Source organism: Prunus mume, linkage group LG2 (genome assembly GCF_029339155.1).
Source record: "Prunus mume cultivar Tortuosa linkage group LG2, ASM2933915v1, whole genome shotgun sequence".
Lineage (NCBI taxonomy): Eukaryota > Viridiplantae > Streptophyta > Magnoliopsida > Rosales > Rosaceae > Prunus > Prunus mume.
The window spans coordinates 35,295,982-35,322,236 of record NC_142699.1 but is presented as its reverse complement, the minus strand read 5'-3'; the positions used below and the strand labels follow the sequence as shown (position 1 = coordinate 35,322,236).

The window sequence follows — 26,255 nt, the reverse complement described above, 5'->3', positions numbered from 1 at the left end:
GACTTGACTTGTAAACTAGTTGTCTCAGGTTTCGAATCATCATGGCACCTTAGAGCATTTTCACCCATTTGCTGGCAAAAAGCAAGGGAAGGCAAGAGATGTTACTATTCACACAAATAGTGCTTGCCCTAGTTTCTTTTTTTTTTTTTTCCACCCATTGCACTTAAGGGCAACCACTATTTAGATATGAGAAGAGGAATTTGTATAGAGTCTTGCCCAGACAAGTCTTGCCTTTGGCCTTGCCCAAGCTGGTGGAACCCATTGTTGCCTTGGCAAACCTCAGCCGCTAGAAACGTGATTGGCCTAGGGGGCCTCTCACCCGGGTTAGCCCCTCCCGCTGGAAATACTCTTAATTGTGTGTGAATGAGAAATCCCCCTCACCAGAAATTGTTCACTAAGAAACCCAGAATTCATCAAACATCAACATATAAAAGATAGTGATCCAGAAATCCACCACTGAGAAAAACTGGAGTCATCAATCCGACTAGACCCCTTAAGGAATTTATTAAAATACCCACTTAATAAACCAGCAGGAGACATCCACATTACGTTGTATGGTCAGATAAACTAAATTATTGCCAACTTGCTTAAATAATATGATTCATTCATACTTTTGTATATATCATTATCTAGTCTTAATCGGTGCAGCCCAAGAGTGGTTTCAAATTTCAATAGCCAACAAAGAACTAAGTTGTTTCTTTGAACCATCAGATATATGGAGTCACAGACACTCTCAATTTGCTACTATATTGTTACAGAATATGCTCAGCCCAAGCACTCATTTCATGCACATGGAAATTTTTAACTTTTATTAAACAATAGGCAAAAAATAATTGAGGTTAGTCCACCTCGTGGATTAATTGGAATTTTAAATTCCATTTGCAGATGGTCCTTCCCTTGACTAAATTACAAAATTCCTTTGTACAAAAGTAATGGCTCCCACGTCACAATGAATACAACCAATTAAACAATTACAAACTTGCATAAACCTTTTGATCACTTGGTTCCTATAAATACCATACCTCCTCCTCACTTCTTCACAACCCAAAATCTCCCATTTAATTACATCATCTTTCTTAGCCTTCCCTCTCCATCAATTATTTTTTTCTCACTTCCCAAACACTTTTTACAGAATCATGGGTGTGTTCACATATGAAACCGAGATCAACTCTGTCATCCCCCCTGCTAGGTTGTTCAATGCCTTCGTTCTTGATGCTGACAACCTCGTCCCAAAAATTGCACCACAGGCAGTTAAGAGCACTGAGATCCTTGAAGGAGATGGAGGCGTTGGAACCATCAAGAAAATTAACTTTGGTGAAGGTAAGTTTAGATTTTTTTTTCTTCTTCTGGTTTGTTATTTTAACGTTACAGAAATATTGTTTTGGGATCATCTTATCTCATAACAGAAAGATTCATCTGGTATATATGTATATATTTGTGCAGGTAGCACTTACAGCTATGTGAAGCACAGAATTGATGGGATTGACAAAGAGAACTTCGTGTACAAGTACAGTGTGATTGAAGGAGATGCAATCTCTGAGACAATTGAGAAGATCTCTTATGAGACTAAGTTGGTGGCATCTGGCAGTGGTTCTGTCGTCAAGAGCACCAGCCACTACCACACAAAGGGTGATTTTGAGATCAAGGAAGAGCATGTTAAGGCTGGCAAAGAGAAGGCCTCCCACCTCTTCAAGCTCATTGAGAACTACCTCTTGGAACACCATGATGCCTACAACTAAATTTTCATAGCTGTATTATTCAATCTTATGTCCTCTTTGGCATCAAATAATGGTGTGGTTTTCATTCTCTTTTTTCTTTTTCCTTCGAAAATAGTGTTTGGCTTGTGCTTGGAGCTTTTGATTGAAGAGTGAATGTTGTATTTCCTTTCATTTGCAATAAATAAAATGAAAATTATGGATTTTATGATATTTGCAAGGTTTTTTTTAAGGCTTATTATCACAAAACGTCCGTAAGGTTTACGAAACTATCAGATTGCATCCATAATGTTTTTTTTTTATCATTCGTGGTCCTCAAGGTTAGTATGCATGATCACAAATGGTCCCTGCCGTTAGGTTCCATAAAAAAACTCCGTTAGTTTGCTGACGTGGCATATATGTATATCACAAAACATCCTTGAGGTTCACACACCTATCACAAATGGTCCTTACGAAATTATTTAATTTTTTAAATTTAAAATTCATAACATTTTTGTTTTCTTTTTAAAATTTTATGAATTATAATTATTTTAAAATATATATTAAATTTTAAATACATGTGACACTATATTATTGTAGTTGTGGGCTCCATATATATGCAACATCAACAAACTAATGAAGTTTTTAAAAAATAATTTAAAATTCCTAAAATTTAAAAATGAAAAAAACTAAAGGTTTAGGGTTCATAAATGGTCCTGAAGATTAAAATCCTTCTATAAATGGTTTTTTCATTTATAAATAATTTTAAAAAGAAAACTAAAATTTTATGAATTTTAAATTTTTTTAAAAAAAATCGTAGGGACCATTTGTGATAAGTGTGTAAACCTCAAAGATGTTTTGGGATATATATGTATGCCACGTCAGCAAACTAACAGAGTTTTTGACAGAACCTAACGGCAGAGACCATTTGTGATTGCACATACTAACCTTGAGGACCATAAGTGACACAAAAAATATTAAATATGCAATCTGATAGTTTTGTAAACCTTAGGAACGTTTTGTAATAATAAGCCTTTTTTTAATGATATTTGCATATGCCAATTACCAAAAGATTGTGATAATTTATATAATAAATGGATATCATACCAAATAATCAATTTAAAGTATATCTTCTTCTTGACCCAAAACAAAGTATTATATTTTCTAACTACATGAGTTGATCGAACAACTGTACAAGAAGGTCTATGTCAATTAGCAAATCTCGTAATAAACGATATAAGAGCATCTCCAGCAAAGTTGCTATACTCGTCTTTAGGCATTTTAACTAGAATGAGGGCAAAACGACTTACTATATGGCTCTCTATTTTGGAGAACTCCTTATTTGAGTTTGGTTGTTCTCAGTATTTAGAGAGGAGAAGAGAGAAATTGAGGGTTCTCCATTTCTTCCTCTTCTCTTTTCCTAGGCCCACAACCCTCTCTCACCTCTAAATTTTTTATTTTTAATGAACTTTTAATTTAGAGAAGAGAGGAGGAAAATAATAAAATATTATAGATTAGTCAAAATAGAGAACATTGATGGAGAAAACACTTTTTAACTAGTTTGCTATCATAACTTTCTAGTTATGCACAGTTATGCACTGGTGGAACCACTATGTAGGCTGCCATGGGCTGTAGCCCAGGAAAGGTTTTGAGATTAAAAAATATTACACCAATATAGCCTAGTATCTTAACCTAAAAATAAATTTAAAAAATATACAATTTCATACCTTACCAATAACAATAGGCATAGTCAGAGCATGTTATTGACTCCACCACAAATCTGTTGAATGAAGGTAGCTTGCTTACTCTCAGCCACTAGTTAGAAGGAAATCCCTTGACTTCGTTTATGCCCTTATGGCCCTTAGGCAGTACAGGAGTCTCACTCTCTTTCAGGTTATTCAAAGAGTTACTATTTCAATGGCTAAAGGGAATGCTACTCCTTTCTAATTCAAACAAAAAGAAAGGCACGAAATGCCATTGTCACTGCCATACCTTCTAGTCAATTCTCACGCATTCAGCACTGCCACATTTGTATTTGGTGTCAAAAATTGTCCCAACATCAATTTTAATTTTTTTTCATTAATTTATCTTCAAAATATAAGCACTTTTCTAAATGAAATTCACCCTTTTGTGAATAATATGACTCTAATTCAATTTTTTTCGTGTGTTTACAACTAGCATGGTTTATAAGATTTAATATATACTTTTTATTTATAGTAAAAACTATAGAACTGTAACTACCAAAAAAAATATATCATTAGATTTTAAACTAATAACTTTAGCTAGCTCATCCATTGAACCACCCTTAGAGCATTTCTAGCAAGGGGAGGGCTAGGGGGGTGCTGGGGGGGCAAGCCCAAAATGGTGTTTCCAGAACAAAATTTCGCCCGGCAAGGAGTGGGACCAGAGAACTGGGCTGGCCCGAGCTCCACCTACGGGTTGAGTTGACGTCTGATGGCTTTCAAATTTTTAATGTTGGCGCGTGCAATGCACACGCCAAGCGTTAAAATTTGAACGCTAGCGCTTCTGATGTCCGCCAAAGGTTATGTGCCATGTGTCGCGTCCTGAGCTCTCCAATCATAATTTTTGCTCCAATCCAACGGCAACAAATTTTTTCCCAATAAAAAAAAATGAAAAAAAATTGGAAAATTTTTTTAAAAAATACCCAAAAAATACTGAAATTTTTTTCTATAAATACCAACCGATCATAATTTTGGCTCCAATCCAATGGCTCTGGTTTTCTTCCTCCAACAAAGCAACTGCTATGCCAAGTTGCTCATCTAGTTCTCTCTGCGCTCTTTTGCTTGCAGCTCGTCTACGCATTCTTTCTCTAGTTTCTCGCTCTTGCCTCTCCAAAACCTCTTGCATGCCTACCATTGAGAATGAAGAATGAAATCTAAAATCTGAGAAATGGAAATGTAGAGAAGATCTGGTGTATGAGGTATGAGCTGAGCCTCTGGTTTTATAGAAAAATTTAGGCAGATAGATATGACACGTGGCGCAATCTTAGAGGGTGAAAATCTTATCTAAAATTTGAAATTTGAAATTTATATGAAATTTGAATTTCAAAATGTATCTAAAATTTGACATTTTAAATTTATCTGAAATTTGAAACCGAAAATCTTATCCGATATGAATAGTATTGACACGTCGGAACCCAAAAATCTTATCTGAAAATATTATCCAAATTAATTGTTTAAGTAAACAAAGTTGTGAAAAAAAACAAAAAAAAATGAATAGTATCTTCCATGGCAAAAGACAACTGCTGGAAACCCACTTTGCTAGGGGGGCTAGGGCAACCACTATTCAAGTGAATAGTAGCTGCCCTAGAGCTCCCCTTACCATGACAAAGGCCTAATTGCTGGAAATGCTCTTATAACTATGTTAGCTAAAATTTAACTAATAAAATTTGAAGACTACACAACAAGACTAAAATTTGGAGACTACACAACTAAAATTTGACTCGATCGCTACATGACAAGGCTTATGTCAACTACCAAAGGATCATAATAACTGTGGATCTGATTTGCCATGATCAATTTAAAGCATAATATTTCTAACTGCATAAGTTGACATGGTCACCATACGATAAGGCATGTCGACTACCAAGGGATCACGGTCACTGATAGAACAAATGGATCTCATCTATCACAAAATCTGATCAATTTAAAGCATCATATTTATAACTACATGAGTTGACCTAATCACCACATGATAAGTTATATGTCAATTACTAAAGGATCATAATGAATGATATAACAAATGAATCTCGTCTGACCCAGAATACAATCAACTAATTGCAAGTAATGTTGTTTCTTAAGAAAGCGTAATTTTCTAGGAGGAGAGTTTTAACAAAAAGTAAAGAAACCCTAGGAGTCGCCGCCCCCTTCGGGGTTGGTGGCTTCCCTTCTCCTCCCTTCCTTCTCCCTCCCCCTTGTCCCTGTTTTCCTCTTTCTCTTTTGTTTTTTGTTTTTCTTTTTTGCAGACTTGGTTGTGGCTCGCTTTAATCCCGTCAATTTTCACAATAAAGCATATGGCAGAGAGTGGAGGAGATAGAACAAGACGCTTCATGTCTAAGGTTTATTCCCCATCAAATTTTCGGTATTTTCTCGTGCCTTGGCAGATCATGATGCTCTTCTCTTCTCTCCCCTTGACAGATCTGGTTGTCTCTGTTATGGATCTAGATGGCTTTGGTTGTGCATCATTTGTAGAGTAAAGTGTTGCTGCTCCTTTAGTCAGTGTTGTTTTTTTTTTTTTGTTCAGGGAATACTATTCATTAATAGTGGGAAACATTACAAATTGAGAAAACTCATTTCCAATGCAGCCCAATACCAACACATATAGCACGCTCAAGGATAGAAAACCAAATAAACAACAAAAGCCCATAAAATATTAAACAAAGAAACCCTAGATCTAGAACACAGGAGCAGCCACTCATAGCATGCCTACAACACCACTAGAAACAGATCTGCCACCACTAAGGAAGAGTAACCGACACCAGGGGGTATCAAAGAGGCCAACGGAAGATGGGGGTGAGCAGGCCACTTGCACAGAAGCGCTCCCATAATCTAAGTGTGAAGTGCAGGATGAACTTTAACACACCACACACCACCGAGGAAGAACAACGGGAGCGGTGGGCGAGGAACGAGGAGCAAACTGTGGTAGTTGAGAACAAACGCCCAGATGAAGTTGCTGGCCATGGATGGACAGCACCATTACATAGAAGAGATGAGGAGAGTGTAGATGTAAGAAGTGGAGAGTGAAAATTAAAGGTGGCTGGGGAAGAAATGAGATGGGAGATAAAGGGTCTCATATAGTAGGCTTAACTTGAGGAAAAACAGAAGAAAAAAAAAACTAAAGGAAACCAAAGTGGAGGCAAGAGGCCCCAGATCTGAGACAAAGCTCAGGGGAAAAACACCCATTTTGGGTGGGGACCACAGAGGGTGAGGCAAAATCACCACGGAGGGTGAGGAGGAAACAGTAAAAGAAAAAGGGAAACAAGGAGAGATAAACAGCAAGAAAGGAAGAGGAGGGAAAAGGGGGAAGGACAAAAAAGGAGGAAGATGAGGGGAGGGGAGGAGGGGGACCACCTCCCCCCCAAAAGCAGCGTTGAAGGGTTAGGGACTAGTAGAGAGAGAGAGTGATAGTCAGCTATTTTTTAGCAACCGAAGTTATACTTTAGTCAGTGTTGTTTGGTTTCTTAGATTTGGTGTGGTTTGGTATTAAAGTCCAGAAACTCTATGAGTTGTCTGGTTTTCTCTTGTAATTCCAAAAATTTTGTTGAATTTGTGAGTTGCTCTAGTTTCTCTAGAGTTCTGTTGGCGGCCAAGTTTTATCCTTAATGTAATTGACTTGATCTAAGACAACTTAGGCGGTATATAGGGGTTTTTAAACAAGTTCTTTGTTATTTATTCTTTCCAGATTGTTTCCGCTCTAGAGCTTACTTTAGTCACTGGAAAACTTTTCCCATATCTGTCGTATTGCTAATCGAGATTGCTCCCAATGTACTTTTTTAATTGATCTAATAAAATGCTATTGCGTGTTTGGTAAAAAAAAAAAAAACAAATGGTATCAGCTATCTGATTTCTTTATTATTGTAAACCACTTGGCAATTCTCATAAATACCCCATGAGTTATAAAAGCCCAATTTCATAGACGACTGATTCAAGCTTTTGTCACCAATACAGTAAATACAACGACCATCAAACTCGATAGAATTACTTTGCCTACGCCTCTATGTATTCACTATGAGGGGCAATCAAGTCTTTTAACGGGTCGGGTCAAGGCCCACTAGACCCAGCTAAATTGGGCTGGTTCAGGCCCACCCACTTGCCCTGAAGAACGCATCTGAAAGTAGATTCGCAGAATCAGGGAGCGTGGAGACTATACATTCCAGTTTCCACTTCGAAGCTGGACAAGTCCGTCAATCTCGAACAGGGAAGGACATTATCGTAATTGCGCATCCAGCATATATAGAAAGCCCTTCAGGAACAAACCCACAAGACCACAAGTTCTTCTGGATTCTTCGCTTTCCCTCAAAAACCCCTTTCAGCTATCGTCTGCTCAAAACCATACTCTCGAAACAGTTTCGCCTCGATACGACACCGTATACTGGTTTTATTTTTAGGCAATGTCAGGCTACGGCGGCGTCTCGATCGGTCGGACTCGGGTTGAGAACCGGTTCTACAACCCGCCAGCGATACGACAACGACAGCAGCAGCAGCGACAAAAGCTAGAGCAGGAGAAGCATCAAAGGCAGTCTGTGGAGTCCGACGACTGTGCGACGTCGCACAGTTCCGGGTCGGGTCGGGCAGTGCTCACCGATGCCACGAATTTGGATCGGTTCTTGGAGTACACCACGCCCGTGGTTCAGGCTCAGTATATCCCCAAGGTATTGCAAAATCATCATGAAATATAGAAGAAAAATCATTACTTGCATTACTTGTGTTATGGGCTGTGAGGCTTTGTTTGAGTTTGCTAGAAAATAATGGTTAATTGGACTCTCAAACAACCCAGATTATGGAAATTTAGGCGAGGAATTGTGTATATTTAGTGGCATTGCTGAGAATTTTCAAATTGGTTATCTGTATCACTTCAAAACACTCCAAATTGAGCTGAATACAACTTATCTGTCAAACTTTAGTTAAAGTTTTCTACTTGAAGAATCATACGTATTGGGTTTTCAATTTTATATGGCAATTTCCTGTTGTGGGTTTGGTATGTTGTTACTGTAATTGTACATGCGTTTCTAATGAGGTCCCATTTTGGTGATGGATAGACAAGCGTGAGGAGATGGAGGACTCATGAGCCAGAGTTACATCCCTACTTTGTTCTTGGAGATTTATGGGAGTCTTTCAAGGAGTGGAGTGCGTACGGTGCAGGTGTCCCGCTTTTGTTAAATGGGAGTGACTCTGTTATCCAGTACTATGTTCCTTATTTGTCTGCTATTCAGCTCTATGTAGACCCATCAAAGCCCTCCACAAGAATAAGGTCAGCAATATCGTAAACGTAACACTTTCAATCAATTCAGTCTGTGTGATTTTTCTACTTAAGCACTCTAGATTATAGTTTATGTTTGTAGTTGCTAAACTCTGTGCAAAGTTCATGCTTTAATGTTACTGTTCATCCTTTATTGTGTTTAGTTTATGGGTTGACATAAATGTCATTTTGTGGGGAAAATCTGATGGAAATTTGAATTTACTGACTGAAGCAGATGGAGCGTGCTGTGCATTTTGGTGTGATTAATTCTTTTTATTATCATTGTTGGATTCCTTGCACTTCATTTGAGGTTGTTGTATATGATCTCTTTGTTGAGTCACTCTCTGAGATTTAGTTGCCTACTTGCCCTGATTATATCTGTCTATTACAATGTCCTGAAATCCTAATTGTATTTGTATGTTACAGTGTTCTGAAATTTTAATGTCTTCATTTACAGCCCCTTCACTTGTAGCCTAAAAACTATTTAACGAAATCCATCAATTCTTTGAATGGAATGGTCAAGGCGATTGTGGATACCACTTTGTTGGTTGTGTTACAATTTGTTTTAAATGTAGCTGAATCTTGCAGTATATGAGGATAGTTAATGTGTTATTATCAAGCTCTGTGGGGAAGATGGAGGTGTTAATAGGCAGTGGGAAAGATATATTTTGAAATTAGGTTGTGAAGACGAATTATGGCAGTGTAATGGGGTTTGGTCCATTCATCAGGTGAGGCATCTTATAGGCAGTGGATGAAAAGATCTTTGATATGATGCATGATGTGGTACTTGGATATGGTGTTACTTTGTGGTAAAGTGAATGTCTTACAGTTTTTGGCATAATCTCACCTTGGCTTGGCAAAATGTTGCCCAGAGTTGCATGCTAATAGCTAGTTTGAACTGTATTATTCTTGGCTTTAGTGAAATATGCTAGTACTGGAGCCAACGAATTACATATTCCTTAGCCGTGAATAAATTTTGTACAGAAGAACACAAGCTCAATGTTCATTTAGAGGCGATCAATCTGTTGGTTAGTAACTCTTCTTGTGTGCATCTTGTTACAGGAGGCCTGGTGATGAGAGTGATGCAGAGTCATCTAGGGAGACAAGTAGCGATGGAAGCAGTGATTATGGAACAGAAAGAGGATTAAATGGTGCTCCTTACAGTGCTTTAAGTTGGCAGAATGTTGCAGATGTAAATGGCCATGGTTGTAATAGAGCCTTACCAAGGAATAAACCCTTCAATGGTTCCTCAAGTGACGAAAGTGGTGAGGTTTGCAACCCTCCTGGTCAGCTTATATTTCAATATATGGAGCATGATCAACCATTTGGTCGTGAACCTTTGGCTGATAAGGCAAGTCATTGATCTTCTCAGAACACTTACCACATTGAATTTGATTTTTATTTTATTTTTTTCCTTTTGAATTTGATTGTAACATACATTCACCACTTGCATCCAACAGATTTCAGTTCTTGCATCTCAATTTCCAGAGCTGAGAACATACAGGAGCTGTGATTTATCACCTTCTAGTTGGGTTTCTGTAGCATGGTATGCATTTTATACCCTTGCCCAGTCCAGTGATTATACAACAGAGGATTGATACAAATGTGATCATAAATCTGAAAAAAATTCTGTGTAAATTCTTGATAAAGGTATCCGATATATAGGATACCTACAGGTCCAACATTACAGAGCCTGGATGCCTGCTTCTTAACCTTTCATTCCCTGTCGACTCCCATAAAGGGTACCATCACTCTCTCCCTCTCTCCCTACTTGTGTGTTTTGCAAGTTTCGTTATGGTTAATGATATTGTCTGGGCGCTGGGGCAGGTACAAGCACTGATAGGCTTCGGTTTAGTGGTGCACAAGCTAGAGAGGTACAGAATGCAACCTTCAAGCACTCGTTGCCAATCTTTGGGCTTGCTTCCTACAAGTTCAAGGTTTCCTTTTGGAATCTTAATGGAGTTCACGAGTGTCAAAAGGCTAATTCTCTATTGAGAGCAGCTGACAACTGGCTCAGGCTACTGCAAGTTAATCATCCGGATTTCAATTTCTTTGTGTCACACAGCACACCCAGGAGGTGAGGATGAGAGTTATCTCTAGTCAGCGTGCAGTTATCTCTAGTCAGCTTGCAGTTATCATCCCAATACAGATGGGATATAACCTACTGATGAGGATAAACCCTATTCACTGGCCGGTTTTTCATGTTATTGGTTGGATAACACTGTTGGCACTCACTCCTGTCGTTATATTACGTAGATTTGGCCCATTGAAATCTATATTACATCAAAGCAGGATTATGAAAGCGTGTGATTGTGCTTTGTGAGGGCTTTGCTTGATAGGCCGAAAGAAGAATAGTGATGAAACTATCATTAATAAAGGCCTTTTAATTTGGGGAGTGTGCTTCAGAATGGGCGTCATGCGTTGCATCAGGCATTATGATGACAGCTCTTCTTAGTCTATTTGCTATTTCGAAGTTTAGGGTGATGAGATCTCTTAGGAACATGTTTGTAGCTATTGACTCTATTTTTTTAATTACTATCTAGATGATGATGATAATGAAAAAGAAATAAAAAAATTACTGATGTTTGTATATATATGTATAGGTGCCTTTTGTTTAGTATGTTTAATCTTAGCATGTGTAAGAATGGACAGTTCAGTTCAAGACGAACATGTTGTGTTATGTATGATGTGATCGCGTGGCGAACTAATAAGTGAATATCATCGGATGAATAATGTGGGAGTCCTTGCATTCATATTCGTTCTCCAAATGGCACATCGTGCCAGATGGATTTGGGCTGTCTGCCTTGAACTTGAAGTAGAAGCGAGTAAGTCCCATCCCCTTAGGTGGCATGTCTACTTTACTTACCTGGGATGAATATTGGAATTATTTTGATCCTTCAGTGTCATGTTTACTTATCTTGAATGAATATTGGAATTATTTTGATTCCTCACTTTCCTTTTGTATATAAGAAAATTTTGGTAACACTCAATAATCATGTGAGCCTTTTATGCATGAATTTAATCTCGTAGTGTGGGCCAGTTTTAGCCGGCATCAAAACTCCATTGAAATCCTAAATTAATTTCTTCCACTCCAATTTTGCCATCTGCCCCTCTTCTACGGTCATTTTCATTGAACCAACCAAGGTTACATTGTCAAATCTAGTATAGCAACGTCCAATTTCTGCATTCCTTTGTAGAACGAAAAATTCTCTCCTTTTACAGAATCTAGTGACATGAGAAGTTTCCCCCCATTCTATTTGAATTTTTAGGTCACCAACTTATTATGATCAGTGCGCATTAATTCCTAGATAACCTTTGGCAAGTTATCATGAACATGTAGAAAGCAAAAGGCAAACTGAATAAATTATTTCATATTTCCATTATACACATAAAGCTCCGAGTACAATACGAATACATACTTGTTCTGATCTAACTATTACCGGTTGTTACATAAATTAGCACAACTTCCCTCGTATTACTTGGGCTCTGCGCTCCGGTCCTAACTTATCAATAAAATATCTCTCCCCACTACACCCCCTTCTAGCTCATAAGTCATCAAGGATGGTGGACATCAGCAATCCTCGAACAAACTCACACTTCCGCCCCTTTTCTTCTTGGTCCTTATGCGATAGCGGTGGTGGTTGCAGGGTTCTGTCATCATTGACCACCCAGCGTTAAAACTCTATAGAAATCATAGTAAGTTCACCGCATACAACAAAAACAAATAAGTAGACTCAAAGTCATGCTAATGCTCATACCTTTCCGAGAACTCTTCCTTTGTGCTTTCCTTTACAAAAGAAGTTTCAACTAAAGGACGGGGTTGTGAGCTCACATCCTCATCAACTGTGTGAGGGTTATATATAAAGGAAGACAGCAAAGGATCAGCTTCTGTGTTTGAAGAAACAAGGAAAGAAGAACCTCCAAGAAGGGCTTGTAAACTTCCTTCTCGAAGCTCTTTCCTTAATAAAGAGAATGTTGAATTGGATCCCCTGCGAAATTTCCTCTTGCGCTGAACGTAATCTATAGTGTCAAGGAACACATCACTTTATACTACAGACTTCAAAAGGAAATATGACCAAAACATAAATAAACATGGGAGTGAAAGTTATCCAAGTTTTGATGCAATAAATGGCCATTCTAGAATAGGAGTGACTGGTGCAAATGAAGAGTCTAACAAAGGGAACAAGGTGAAGGTGATACTCAACAACACTGATGATAACTAGTCAGTGTGCTGGCCAGATACATGAAAATATGCAAGAGTGAACCGAAGATAAAGGCCGTATTTTTTAAGAAACAACCACTTCTAACTGTCATACCCATATGTTCTGCAATTAAAATCAAATACAGCAAAAGCGGGCTTTTCTAAATCACACTTATTTCTTTCAAAAGTGTTCATTTGATAACAAATTCAACCCCCTAGATATAGATATAATAAGCATGTATGTAAATGATAACCAAACCAAGCATGGAAAAATTCAAAACTAAAGTGAAATTCACCAAAGGATATCTTTAACAAACTCCCATGTTGCGTGGTAATATGGCTCACAAGATTTGCTCCCACCCTTTTGGAACAAACTGGACAGACCTGGAAGAAAAAAAAGCAGAACATTCAAAACAATAACAATAGGCTAGTTCATAAACAATCCAAGAGAAAGGAAAATTATAAATAGTAACAATGGGCACGTTCATAAACAACCCAAGTGAACCATTCCTTCCTTTTTTATTCAATTTAAGAAAACAATTACACATGCAAGATTAACTATCAGTACATTAATGAAGAAAGATAACTACAAGGTTGACCTGACTAACCGAGCTCCTACAGACTAGCTCATAGCCATAGGTCACACTCAAGCCCATATACCAGTCTAGTGTTGAGCATACCACGCACAACACTAACAAGGAAAATTCCAACATTGCCTTTCTAAAAGGCTTCAAACAAAAATCAAATACTAAGATGATTAACCCTCTTGTCTCACCATCATCTGCCCCATGCACCCCATCATCAGTCATTACAAACCCACCTCCATGAAAGTACCTCTAAGTTGCAACTCAAACCTACTCAAAGGGAAGTCCAACTCAACCAAACCCATTCAAAACCACAGCCAAATGACAAAAAACCAAGTAAACCACTAGCATCCCTTTGAATGCTATCACAATGATAGATTTCCTCCCCTGAAGTTCGCTCAATCTCTACAGAATCATGAGTTTCTTCGTAAATTATGCAAATAAAATGTTCCTTTCTAAGATAAATTGAGAACTGAACGACCATCAAAATGCTTACACTAACATTTCTAGGGGAAAACACTAAAATTTCTAGAGCAAAAACAAAAGAAAACCTTGAGAGCTCGTACTTTTCCAAATTTCTAAAAGCAAAGCCAGCTGGAACTAATCGATTAAGAGTGCAAAACTTCAAAATTAACTAAATTCAAAAAATTGAATTACATACCCCGTTCTTAGCCTCCACCGGATGTTCCTCATCGAAGTGGCAACAAAGCCCAACGACATCAAAATCCTCGGCGCAAAAAGGGCACAAAAACTCGGCCTTTAACTCATCGTCTCCATCAGTTTCGTCGTGCGCAAATAGATCTGCAACACCCGCAACCATCAGCACCAAACACATTCACAAAACACCGAAAACAAGAAAAATGACGCAAACCTGGGGTAGTTTGGGAAAAGTGACCGGATCGAGATTGGTACCGCCTCGACGAAGAGCTCGAGAAGAGACTGCTCCACGAATTATCAGACTCCATCTTGATACACATACACAATTCAATCAAGGCGATGGCGAATTGGGAGCTCAAAGTCCAAATTTATAAAACCCTAGAAAGATTGAAGACGACCAGAGATGAAGCGAGTGTGTGCGTGTGTGGTGCGAGTGTGAGGAAACGACCAAGAAATAGCTTGGGAGAGAACACAGAAGTCTCTCTACCGAACCTCCGGTACGGTTTACCCTGCTGTTATAGTCCCCGCGTGGCGGAAATAGCCCGCGGATTTTCTGTTAATTTCGTAGATACCCCTAACTATCTGAGCCATGCGATTTTTAGACAGGTGCAAGGATTTGATTAGACAGATAGCATGTGTGAATGTCATTCACATGTGTGGAGGTCGTCATTTTAGAGGCGTTTTATGTAAGAATTGAAATATCGGCCGATATATCGATATTTTAAATCGTGATATTGAGAGGTAAGGTCATATCTTCCCCGATATCGACGATATATCCCCGATAAGTGCGATATCCCCGATATTTTGCCGATATTCCCGATATTTCCGATACCCATAACAAAACCCAAAACAATTCAAAAGTTTTGAAGCAAATTGAAATTGAAAAGATTTTTTGGAGGTATATGTGCAGTGATTAGATATATGCGTGAAGGCTTTTGGCAATATTCAATTCAAAGGATGTTTTGGAGTATGCATCAAAAGAATCTAGACCTAGTACTAACTTAAATGAATCTTATGATGGCTATAGTTATGTTATGTCTGATTATAGTAGAATTAGATATGGAGCTCAAGATGATGAAACAGATTATGGACCTACTAGTTGGGTTAATCCTAACTATCTCATATATGGGAGGATAGTAGGGAGCTCAAGAGAGACATATGTGCACCATGTTCAAACATGGCTTACAAACTACTCGGGTTACATGACTTGGTATGATTATTGTATAAATCTAGATGGTTGTTCCACATTGTTTGAACCTCATAGGAGCTCTTCATTTATGTAGTTGGACACTCATCTAAATTGTAATTCAATGTTCAAATAAACTATAGATTTATGCATGGTTTATTCATTCTAATCAACTTTTTATTTTCAAACTTTTCATTAACGCGTATTACATACCACTTATATTTCATTATATATATATATATATATATATATCTTATTGAGGATCCTCAAATAAGCTTATTTGAGGGACATAGGGCGGATTGTATTTCACTAATCCAAACCGTCTATTTTGTAGATACACATTCAAAGATCATCTCTACAAAAAATCACTTGAATCCGATATCATTTGATCATTCAATTGAGTTATTGAAATTTTAGTACTTTCTTGAAATTGTGTTCATTGATTTTGTAGGACACAATTGGATGTCGAAACAGTTTCCAAATTGTCTAATTTTTTGTAAGGATGATCTATGAATGAAGACCTAAAAAATAGATGGTTTTGATCATTGGAAAAAATTGTAGGGTATTCCCTCAAATAAAATTATTTGAGGATCCCTCAATAGAAGGGGATTGTATATATATATATATATCTTATTTTAGTAAATTTTGAGTTTTATTTATTCAATACATTCATTGACAATGTACATAATATCTATGAAAGTTTTACACCAAAATTATGTGTTTCAATGCCTATATCTGTCATTTTTGTTGATTTTTTCCCAATACCCAAAACGATAACGATATATCCCTCAAAATATCTATAAATTGGAGGCCCGATATTATCTGCACGGCCGATATTTTAATCCTTGGTTTTATGTTTAATATTTGTGGCTTGACCAATCCCTTGGGTGGCATGTTTACTTAGGGATGGTTGCGGTTCGGTAACTGTGAATTTTTGTTCAAACCGCAAACCGACCGACTATTTATGGTATGGTGATTTTTAAAACCGTAAAAAGCGGTCGGTTACCGTGAATTATCGGTTTAAAACCGCAAGTTCTTTTTGTGTCATAAAAATTCAATCTACATTTTAGATCTAATTTTGATGCTTCTTTTGAAGCCTTTTGATTTCAAACATACTTTAACCCAAAAATATAAATTCACAACCTAAATAAATAAATTCACAACCTCAACTTATCAAGCATTCACAACCTAAAGAAAATTAAAGTTACAATTCTAAGCATTCCAATTAAAGTTAAACTTCTCAAGCATTCACAACCTCAACTTCTCAAGCATTCCAATTACAAATCCTTTAAAGTTACAAATCAAAAGGAAAATGCAATGCAAAATGAATTAAAGTTACAACCCAAAGGAAAAATCCAATTCAAAGTTAATTAAAGTTACAAACTAAAAGGAAAATGTAATGCACCAATGTTACAAATTAAAGTTACAAACTCAAGTGTTGGTGGTGGTGTGTAGATTTGAAGGACCCCGTTGTATTGTTTGAGCACCAATGCTATCTACAAAATGCAATTTTTTATTTATTTATAAATATAGTCGCGGTTTGCAGTAACCGCAAGTTTTGAAAATCAAATACCACAACCGCAAATGAGGTTCGATTCTTCATACCGCAAATACGGTTCGGTTTCCCGAGATTGCGGTTCTATTGCGGTAAATTATCGGTTGATTTTTGCGGTTTTTGGGTCTAAATTGTCGGTTGGTTTTTTCGGTTACCTGAAATAAATATTGGAATTATTTTGATTATTCAGTGGCATGTTTACTTATTTTGAATGAATATTGGAATTATTTCGGTTTTCGACTTCCCTTTAGTATAGGTCTTGAAATTATTTCATTTCATGACTTCATAAAATCCAAATTTCTAAGCTTGAAAATTCAAGAATTAGATTGATTAGGGCTATCTCAGACCTTATCTAGTTGAGGGATGGCGTACAAGGCCAAGAGCTCTTTAGGCAAAGGGATTATCCTCCATCCCACAAACTTGCCCTAAGGTAAAGACTTAATTATTTGGAAGGAAGAAAGGGCTAGATTTGGTGAGTAGAGTCTTGGCAGAGAGAAATACTTGTGTGAAATATGAATAGCACTATTTTGCAATCCCAAACCAAACGCGAGATTCCACATTTAACAACTTTTCCGCTTGTCAGCTTGTGATTGCGGGTTATCGGGAGGACAATTGGAAATGTGAGAATTTATGCATGAATCTAATCTCGGTAGTGTGGGCCAGTTTTAGCCGGCATCAAAACTGTATCGGAAATCCTAGATGAGTTTCTCCCACTCCTCCAATTTTGCCATCTACCCCTTTCCCACAATCATTTTCATTTACGCAGGTTCACAGAACCAACCTAGGCTGCATTGTCAAATCTAGTCTAGCACCTTCCAATTTCTGCATTTCTTTGTAGAACAAAAAATTCTCTCCTTTGACAGAATCTAGTGACATGAAAAGTTTCCCCCATCCTATATGAATTTTTAAGTTACCAACTTATGATCAGTGCGCATTAATTCCAAAATAACCTTTGGCAAGTTATCAAGAACATATAGAAAGCAAAAGGCAAAAGTGGATAAATTTATTTCATATTTCCATTATACACATAAAGCTCCGAGTACAATACGAATACATGCTTGTTCAGATCTAACTATTACCCGTTGATACATAAATAGCACGCGACTTAGTTCCCTCATATTACTTGGGCTCTGCGCTCTGGTCCTAACTTGTCAATTCCGTATCTCTCCCCACTACACCCTCTTCTAACTCATAAGTCATCCAGGATGGTGGACATCAGCAATCCTTGAACAAACTCACACTTCCGCGCCTTCTCTTCTTGGTCCTTATGTGATAGCGGTGGTTGTTGCACAATTCTGTCATCATAGACCAGCCAGCGTTAAAACTCTATAGAAATCATAGTAAATTCACCACATAGAACAAAAACAAATAAATAAACTCAAAGTCATGCTAGTGCTCATACCTTTCCAAGAACTCTTCCTTTGTGCTTTCCTTTACAAAAGAAGCTCCGACAAAAGGATCGGGTTGTGCGCTCACATCCTCATCAACTGTGGGTGGGTTATATATAAAGGAAGACAGCAAAGGATCAGCTTCCGTGTTTGAAGAAACAAGGAAAGAAGAACCTCCGAGAAGGGCTTGTAAACTTCCTTCTCGAAGCTCTTTCCTTAATATAGAAAATGTTGAATTAGATCCCCTGCGAAATTTCCTCTTGCGCTGAACGTAATCTATAGTCAAGGAACACATCACTTCATACTCCAGACTTCAAAAGGAAATATGACCAAAACATAAATAAACATGGAAGTGAAAGTTATCCAAGTTTCAATGCAATAAATGGCCATTCTAGAATAGGAGTGACAGGTGCAAATGAAGAGTCTAACAAAGGGAACAAGTTGAAGGTGACACTCAACAACACTATGATAACTGGTCAGTGTGCTGACCAGATACATGAAAATATGCAAGAGTGAATCTAAGATAAAGGCCATATTTTTAACAAAACCACCATTTCTGACTGTAATACCCATATGTTGCCATTAAAATTAAATACAACAAAAGTTGGCTTTTCTAAATCACACTTATTTCTTTCAAAAGTGTTCATTTGATAAGGAATTCAACCTCCAGATGTAGATACAATAAGCATGTATGTAAATGATAACCAAACCAAGCATGGAAAAATTCAAAACTAAAGTGAAATTCACCAAAGGATATCTTTAACAAACTCCCATGTTGCGTGGTAATATGGCTCACAAGGTTTGCTCCCACCCTTTTGGCACAAACTGGACAGACCTGGAAAAAAAATGAAAACAGAACATTCAAAACAATAACAATGGGCTAGTTCATAAATAATCCAAGAGAGATGAAAATTATAAATGGTAACAAAGGGCACGTTCATAAACAACCATGTGAACCAGTCCTACCTTTTTATTCAATTTAAGAAAACAATTACACATGCAATATTAACTATCTGTAAATTAACAAAGAAAGGTAACTACAAGGTTGACCTGACTAACCGAGCTCCAACAGACTGGCTCAAACCCATAGGTCACACTCAAAGCCATATACCAGTCTAGTGTTGAGCATACCACGCACAACACTAACAAGGAAAATTCCAACATTGCCTTTCTAAAAGGCTTCAAACAAAAATCAAATACTAAGATGATTAACCCTCTTGTCTCACCATCATCTACCTCATGCACCCCATCACCAGTCATAACAAACCCATCTCAATGAAAGTACCTCTTAGTTGCAACTCAAACCTACTCAAAGGAAAGTCCAGTCCAACCCATTCAAAACCACAGCCAAATGACAAAAAACCAGGTAAACCACTAGCATCCCTTTGAATGCTATCACAATGATAGATTTCCTCCCCTAAAGTTTGTTCAATCTGTACGGAATCATGAGTGTCTTTGTAAATTATGCAAATAAAATGTTCCTTTCTAAGCTAAAATGAGAACTGAACGATCATCAAAACGCAAACATTAACATTTCTAGGAGAAAAACAAAAGAAAACCTTCAGAGATCGTGTACTCTTCCAAATTTCTAAAAGCAAAGCTAGCTGGAACTAATCGATTAAAAGTGCAAAACTTCAAAATTAACTAAATTCAAAAAATTGAATTACATACCCCGTTCTTAGCCTCCACCGGATGTTCCTCATCGATGTGGCAACAAAGCCCAACAACATCAAAATCCTCAGCGCAAAAAGGGCATAAAAACTCGGCCTTTAACTCATCGTCTCCATCAGTTTCGTCGTGCGCAAACAGATCTGCAACGACCACAACCATCAGCACCAAACAAATTCACAGAACACCAAAAAACCAAAAAAAATGACGCGAACCTGGGTTAGTTTGGGAAAAGTGACCGGATCGAGATTGGTACCGCCTCGACGAAGAGCTCGAGAAGAGACTGCTCCACGAATTATCAGACTCCATCTTGATACACATACACTATTCAATCAAGGCGATGGCGAATTGGGAGCTCAAATCGAATTTGGGTCCGAATTTATAAAACCCTAGAAAGATTGAAGACGACGAGAGAAAAAGCGAGTGTGTGTGTGTGTGTGTGTGGTGGTGTGAGTGAGGAAGCGACCGAGAAATAGCGTGAGAGAGAACACAGAAGACTCTCTACCGAACTTCCGGTAGGGGTTAAGCTTTATTTTATAGTCCCTACGTGGTGGAAATAGCCCGTGGATTTCCTGTTAATTTCGGAAATGCCCCTAACTACCAGAGCCATGCGTTTTTTATACAGGTGGAAGGATTTCATTGGACAGACAGCGTGTGTGTGAATGTCATTCACACGTGTGGAGGTCGTGATTTCAGAGTTTTTTTTTTTCGATTTTTTGTTTTATATTCGTGGCTTAACGCGGTTTTCTTCTCGCGCACGTTTTGATTAGAACTGTATGGGCCCCGCACGCTTTGGAGAAATTAGTGAAAATTGGTTTGGATTGGACTAAGTTATGTAAATCCAAATCCATTTCAACTTCTTTTGCTCGAAATTAACACTGCAAAGGGAAACAGGAAAACCATTTTGATTCCAATTACGAATTAATAAACACCTCATAAAAGGAAAATCATTTTAGATGTTTATTCAAGTATAGAATGCTTTCTTTAATAAAGATGTCTTTATTTTTGCTCAACACTTTAATCCAAGGTGTACCATCATAATCATTCTCAACACTTCACACATATCCATGAGTATAGACATAGTTACACAAATATAAAGAAAATAGTTAACTATGGTTATGCCTATGAATATATGTCAAGTGTTGAGAATGATAATGAGGGTACATTTTAGGTTAAAGTGGTGAGTAAAAATATTTCCAAACCAAAAATCATTTAGCAAGTTACTCATGCAATCATATCATTTTGATTTAAAGAATTGTAATTTTTCACATCTTGGATGATTTTTTCAATGAACGGCAGTTGAAAGATGGCCAAAAAATACAGAAATTTTCGAGCATTGAGTGATATTGTGAAGTAAGAGCATCTTTCTCTCTCTTCAAAAGTAGTAAGGTGACTTTGGCTCTTCAAACATTTAATTTAATTTTGGAAAAACAAAACCTACCTTGAAAATGTTCAAAACATGCCTTTTTTCTTTCATATAATAAATGCATAGACATTTTTCACATGTTTTCATATTTTTCATTCTTTTTCATGATATTGCATTAACTGAATTGAAGAATTAGATGCTCTAACCATACAAGACATCTATGTGCTATAAATGTATTCCGTACTAATATCAGGTCAATATTGTTCCTCATTTAAAGAGTTGGTGTCCTACATAATTATGAGTCCTATTGTATGTATATAGGATGTTTTAATTAATGTGCTAGTTGTACTTTGAACCTAAATAATACCCTCATAACTACATCCATTTAGAATTTGCTACTCTAAATTATAAACATTAATTGTACTATAAGATTCTCATACAATAACATTTCCTGTCTTATTACTCACTGTGTTTAGTTTAAAATAATAAACACTTGTGATTTATAATTAGAAATCCCTCACGTGTATGATACAATCACATGAACAAATAAACTGTGAGAGCAAATATTTTTGTCCCCTATCACGGCACGCCACGTGAAAAAGAAGATTATCTCTTAAATTAACTTAATTGAACCAGTTTATCTGGCCAATTAATTAATAGGGATAAATATTTGAATTAATAGGATATTATCTTTATTTAATAAGGGATCAAGCCACACGTAGTTCTTTCTTCTGCCCCTAATCAGAATGAATTTACTATAAACCTAGTTCTAGGGTTGGCATTCTGGAGTATCCGGGACTCCGTTTTACGATCCGCCAAATACTATATTAACCTATCTGAAAATGGTTACGATCCGACAGTGCAAAACTATTGAACCCGGAAAGCACACAAGATGCGAGATCCGTTAGGGGTTCAAACGTTAACCAAATTGAGATCCGCGAAATCCTACACGCTCGTGGACGACACAAGGATCATTCTAAAAGCTGAATGTGATCTCCACCAATCTGCCCACGGCAGCGCGTGGGTGGCTTGATCAATTTTCGGCAACCGGAAAAACTCCAAACAGCCGGCCCAAACTCCTAACTTAGGTAAAACACCCCATTTGGAACAAGTTTTGTTCTTGGACATACCCTAAAAAGTGGCCAAAACTAGCCGAAACTGTGCTCTCAAATTGGCTGAAACCTAACTCATAAATCGAGCTATCTATGCTTAAAATTTCTGAAATCCTACCCAACCAACAGCTAGAGCATGAAAAATAACTAGAAAACCATACCTCACTCGTCTGATTTGGTGGCCGGACGACAGAGAATGAAAGGTTGGAAGTTTGTCAAAAATGCAGACCGCTGTTTCGTGGCTGTTTTAGCGACTATGGCGGCGGATCGAGGCGATGAAAGGCTGGGCTTGGAAGAGAGAAGTTCTGTGGTTCATTTGGCACTGGTCTTGCCTGAATCGGAGGTCGGAGCTGAGAGAAAACAGCTCCCAAAGTCGGCTTGGTCGTGCCCCCGAATCCAAAAATTTCTGGGTTTATATAAACTGAAGTTCGAAATATTTACGGTTACGCCACTGAACTTCTTTTAATGGTAACTCCTTCGTTACAACTCCGATTTGAGTCCACTACGTGTCTACGGACTCATCTCGCTGCGCTATACGCAAGGGTTTAACTGAAATCCCAAAATTCATTCCCAGTCAAAAAATAAATTTTTACACTATTAAAATATTCTAGGAGTATAGTGGTCTTTTATTGGAATAAATTAATAATTAAATATTAATTACGGACCGGGTTGTTACAATCTACCCCCTTATAAAATTTCGTCCTCGAAATTTACTTATCCTTCATTGGATGGGGTGAAGGTTGGGCCTACGATTGCTACTTGGGTGTTTAAGTACGCTCTTCTAGTACTGCACTCACCACTTGCATCTCAATAACTGTATCTATAAGACAATCAATAAAATCTGAAGGCAACCTATGTATATATGGGTACCTGAGGTGGCTTAAGAAAGTATAAAACTCTGAAAAGATCTGCTAATTAACTGAATTTCTGATAAATTCAAAACTCTGCTACCATTAATATGATATTTAGCTAAAATCCCCTTTTTCCTAGGAGTGTCCGACACTGGCTAATGTTGGGCACAAAAGACTAATTTTTTTAAGCTGAAATTCAAGTGCAACTTCTACGAAAATTCAGCAGAGTTTCCAAATTGAATATTCCCAAAAACATTCTACATAAAACAAGCATATATGTTTAAATATATATCTGTATAACAACTGCCAGCATGTAACGAATTGTATCCAAAAGGAATCAAGCATTGTAGCACTCAAGTCTCAGGTTGCAACAAATCACATCATTCAATCTGCTAAGGAGATTCATGTCAACTTTGAGATCAATAAAAATACTCTGGCAACCTCAAACGTTCTAACTCGTGCATTCTTACTTATGCATGATTATCAAATAGTAGTTCTGCTGAAGAAAAAAAAAACATTGAATGTATAGTTCATCCTGTTCTGTAATCCTTCTGGACTCGGAGACATCTGGTCAACCGATCCGCAATTGCTCACTGATGCGGATAACTATAAGACTCGTGAGGCAAAATATGCTAGTATTACTGGAACTGTTTAATACCATATCCAATAGTAAAATATGAAAGCCAACAACTTACATGAAATAAAATAAAACAACATAAATAAAATAAATTAAGATGAATTAAAGAACACTAAACTAAAATAAATAAAGTCCATAAGTAAATACACATATATATATATATGTGTATATATATACTCCATCTATTACTTGTAAAACAACTGTGATGTTTAAATAAATAATGGTAACTGTATAAAATCATTAATTTAGTTTTAAAACATTTCAAAACTTAAATCCTTTCCACCTAGGTGTACCCCCATATCTAATCCGTCAATATCTGATCCGTCAATTCCTTTAATACTTTCAATTCCTTTAATACCATCAATTCTATCCTCGCAGGTCTCGAAAGTACAAAGTTAACCGAGCCGCATTCCTCGCATCTCTCATAGATAAAACTTCAATCTGAGCAGCAATCCTCGCAGGTCTCGGGACCATTAGTTAGCCTGAGCCGCAATCCTCGCACCACACGGTTCAGGCGTCCCCGATACTCGTGGGGCATAAACTATCTCAAGGCAACTGGGGGGTACCCTATGGTGGGTTTGAAAACCATAATATGTTATTTACATAAACTTTCAATAAACTGGTTCTGAACTGAACTTATTCAATAAACTGGTTCTCAACTAAGCTTAAAATGCATCCATATATATCTACATATATATATATATATATACCAAAATCTGATAAAAACCAAAAGTTATATTACTTCCTTTTCAACCACCAAATATATGCATCAACTACTTAACTAGTTAATTAACCACCTTGCTCTCTGCTTGCATATTATTCCAATATCATATTTATACTCTTAGAACACAATTAATCATATGAGCAAGTATAAATAGGTGATCAATAAACAGATAATTAAATGCTCAACTTGCTAAACCTCAGTTCTCGACATACAAGTATATATATAATAACATGTATAACAACTTTTTCAAATAAAAACCTCAACAAATTTTTTTCAACCATAAGAAATGCCCAGCAATTCTGAATATAAGGATGAACAAGTAATGCAATGTCTACAGTAAGTTAACCTAATGATCTGATACCAATTGAAACGACTGACCCAATTTTCACTTTGGAATCCGGGTCGAAAACATCTAAAATCGACACTTGGTAATCGTGGGTCGCAAATGACTAAAATGCCACAAAGCGAGTAACATAAACCACGAGCCCTAACTCGTGGCTGCACTGATAATCGTAGGCTGCCTACGTATCCTTACTAAGGGATCAAGTCACACGTAGTTCTTTCTTTTGTTTCGATCATGAATTGTTTGTAAACCGGTTCTAGGGTTGGCATTCCCTGGAGTATCCGGGACTCGTTTTACGATCCATCAAATACTATACTATCCTGGGAACGTTTAGATTAACCTATCTGAAAATGGTTACGATCCGACGGTGCAAAACTATTGAACCCGGAAATCACACAAGATGCACGAGATCCGTTAGGGGTTCAAACGTTAACCAAATTGAGATCCGTGAAATCCTACACGCTCGTGACGACACAAGAATCATTCTAAAACTGAATGTGATCTTCACCAATCTGCCCACGTGCCGCCACACATGCCGCAGCGCGTGGGTGGCTTGATCAATTTCCGGCGACCGGAAAAACTCCGAACCGCTGGCCCAAACTCCTAACTTAAGTAAAACACCCCATTTGGAACAAGTTTTGTTCTTGAACATACCCTAAAAAGTGGCCGGCGGCAGAAAATGTGCTCTCAAATCGGCTGAAACCTAACTCGTAAATCAAGCTATCTACGCTTGAAATTTCTGAAATCCTACCTAACCAGCAACTAGAGCATGAAAAATAACTAGAAAACCATACATCACTCGTCCGATTTGGTGGCCGGACGACAGAGAACGAAAGGTTGGAAGTTCATCAAAAATCGAGCCGTCTGTTTCGTGGCTATTTCGCGACTATGGTGGCGGATCGAGGCAGTGAAGGACTAGGGCTGGACGAGGGAAGTTTCGTGGTTCATTTGGAACTGGTCTTGCCTGAATCGGAGGTCGGAGCTAAGAGAAAACAGCTCTCAAAGTCGGGTGGCCGTGCCCCCGAATCCATAAATTTCTGGGTTTATATAAACTGAAGTTCAAAATATTTACGGTTATGCCACTGAAATTCTTTTAATCGTAACTCTTTCGTTACAATTCCGATTTGAGTCCACTACGTGTCTACGGATTCATCTCGTTGCGCTCTACGCAACGGTACAACTCAAATCCCAAAATTCCTTCCTGAGTCAAAAAGTCAACTTTTACACTATTAAAATATTCTATGGGTATAGTGGTCTTTTATTTGAATAAATTAATAATTAAATATTAATTAAGGACCAGGTTGTTACATC

At 37.5% G+C, this 26,255-nt stretch overlaps 4 protein-coding genes across 5 annotated transcripts; 2 read left to right on the top strand and 2 right to left on the bottom strand.

Annotated features, from left to right (window-relative positions):
* Positions 1-1,041: 1,041 nt before the first annotated feature.
* Positions 1,042-1,928, top strand: LOC103323100 (major strawberry allergen Fra a 1-3-like). Its single transcript, XM_008225059.3, has 2 exons — positions 1,042-1,320; positions 1,444-1,928. Exons 1-2 carry the CDS (start codon positions 1,137-1,139, stop codon positions 1,737-1,739), a joined length of 480 nt encoding a protein of 159 aa, XP_008223281.1. The 5' UTR covers positions 1,042-1,136; the 3' UTR covers positions 1,740-1,928.
* A 5,605-nt stretch (positions 1,929-7,533) lies between these two features.
* Positions 7,534-11,266, top strand: LOC103323102 (uncharacterized). Its single transcript, XM_008225060.2, has 6 exons — positions 7,534-8,085; positions 8,473-8,684; positions 9,735-10,023; positions 10,133-10,218; positions 10,323-10,414; positions 10,500-11,266. The coding sequence occupies exons 1-6, from the start codon at positions 7,825-7,827 to the stop codon at positions 10,751-10,753; spliced, it is 1,194 nt and encodes a 397-aa protein (XP_008223282.2). The 5' UTR covers positions 7,534-7,824; the 3' UTR covers positions 10,754-11,266.
* Positions 11,267-12,028: 762 nt separating this feature from the next.
* Positions 12,029-14,688, bottom strand: LOC103323104 (protein DEHYDRATION-INDUCED 19 homolog 4-like). 2 transcript variants are annotated; one of them, XM_008225062.2, is made up of 5 exons: positions 14,329-14,688; positions 14,119-14,258; positions 13,180-13,257; positions 12,431-12,687; positions 12,029-12,323 (listed from the first exon to the last, which is right to left on the bottom strand). In XM_008225062.2, the coding sequence occupies exons 1-5, from the start codon at positions 14,432-14,434 to the stop codon at positions 12,218-12,220; spliced, it is 687 nt and encodes a 228-aa protein (XP_008223284.2). In that variant the 5' UTR covers positions 14,435-14,688; the 3' UTR covers positions 12,029-12,217. The 2 variants fall into 2 exon arrangements, with proteins under 2 accessions (XP_008223284.2, XP_088901957.1); XM_089045831.1 differs by having other exon boundaries at positions 12,215-12,354.
* A 3,143-nt stretch (positions 14,689-17,831) lies between these two features.
* On the bottom strand, positions 17,832-20,422 carry LOC103323103 (protein DEHYDRATION-INDUCED 19 homolog 4-like). The gene is made up of 5 exons (XM_008225061.3): positions 20,127-20,422; positions 19,915-20,054; positions 19,001-19,078; positions 18,258-18,514; positions 17,832-18,150 (listed from the first exon to the last, which is right to left on the bottom strand). Exons 1-5 carry the CDS (start codon positions 20,230-20,232, stop codon positions 18,045-18,047), a joined length of 687 nt encoding a protein of 228 aa, XP_008223283.2. The 5' UTR covers positions 20,233-20,422; the 3' UTR covers positions 17,832-18,044.
* Between the last annotated feature and the right edge of the window lie 5,833 nt (positions 20,423-26,255).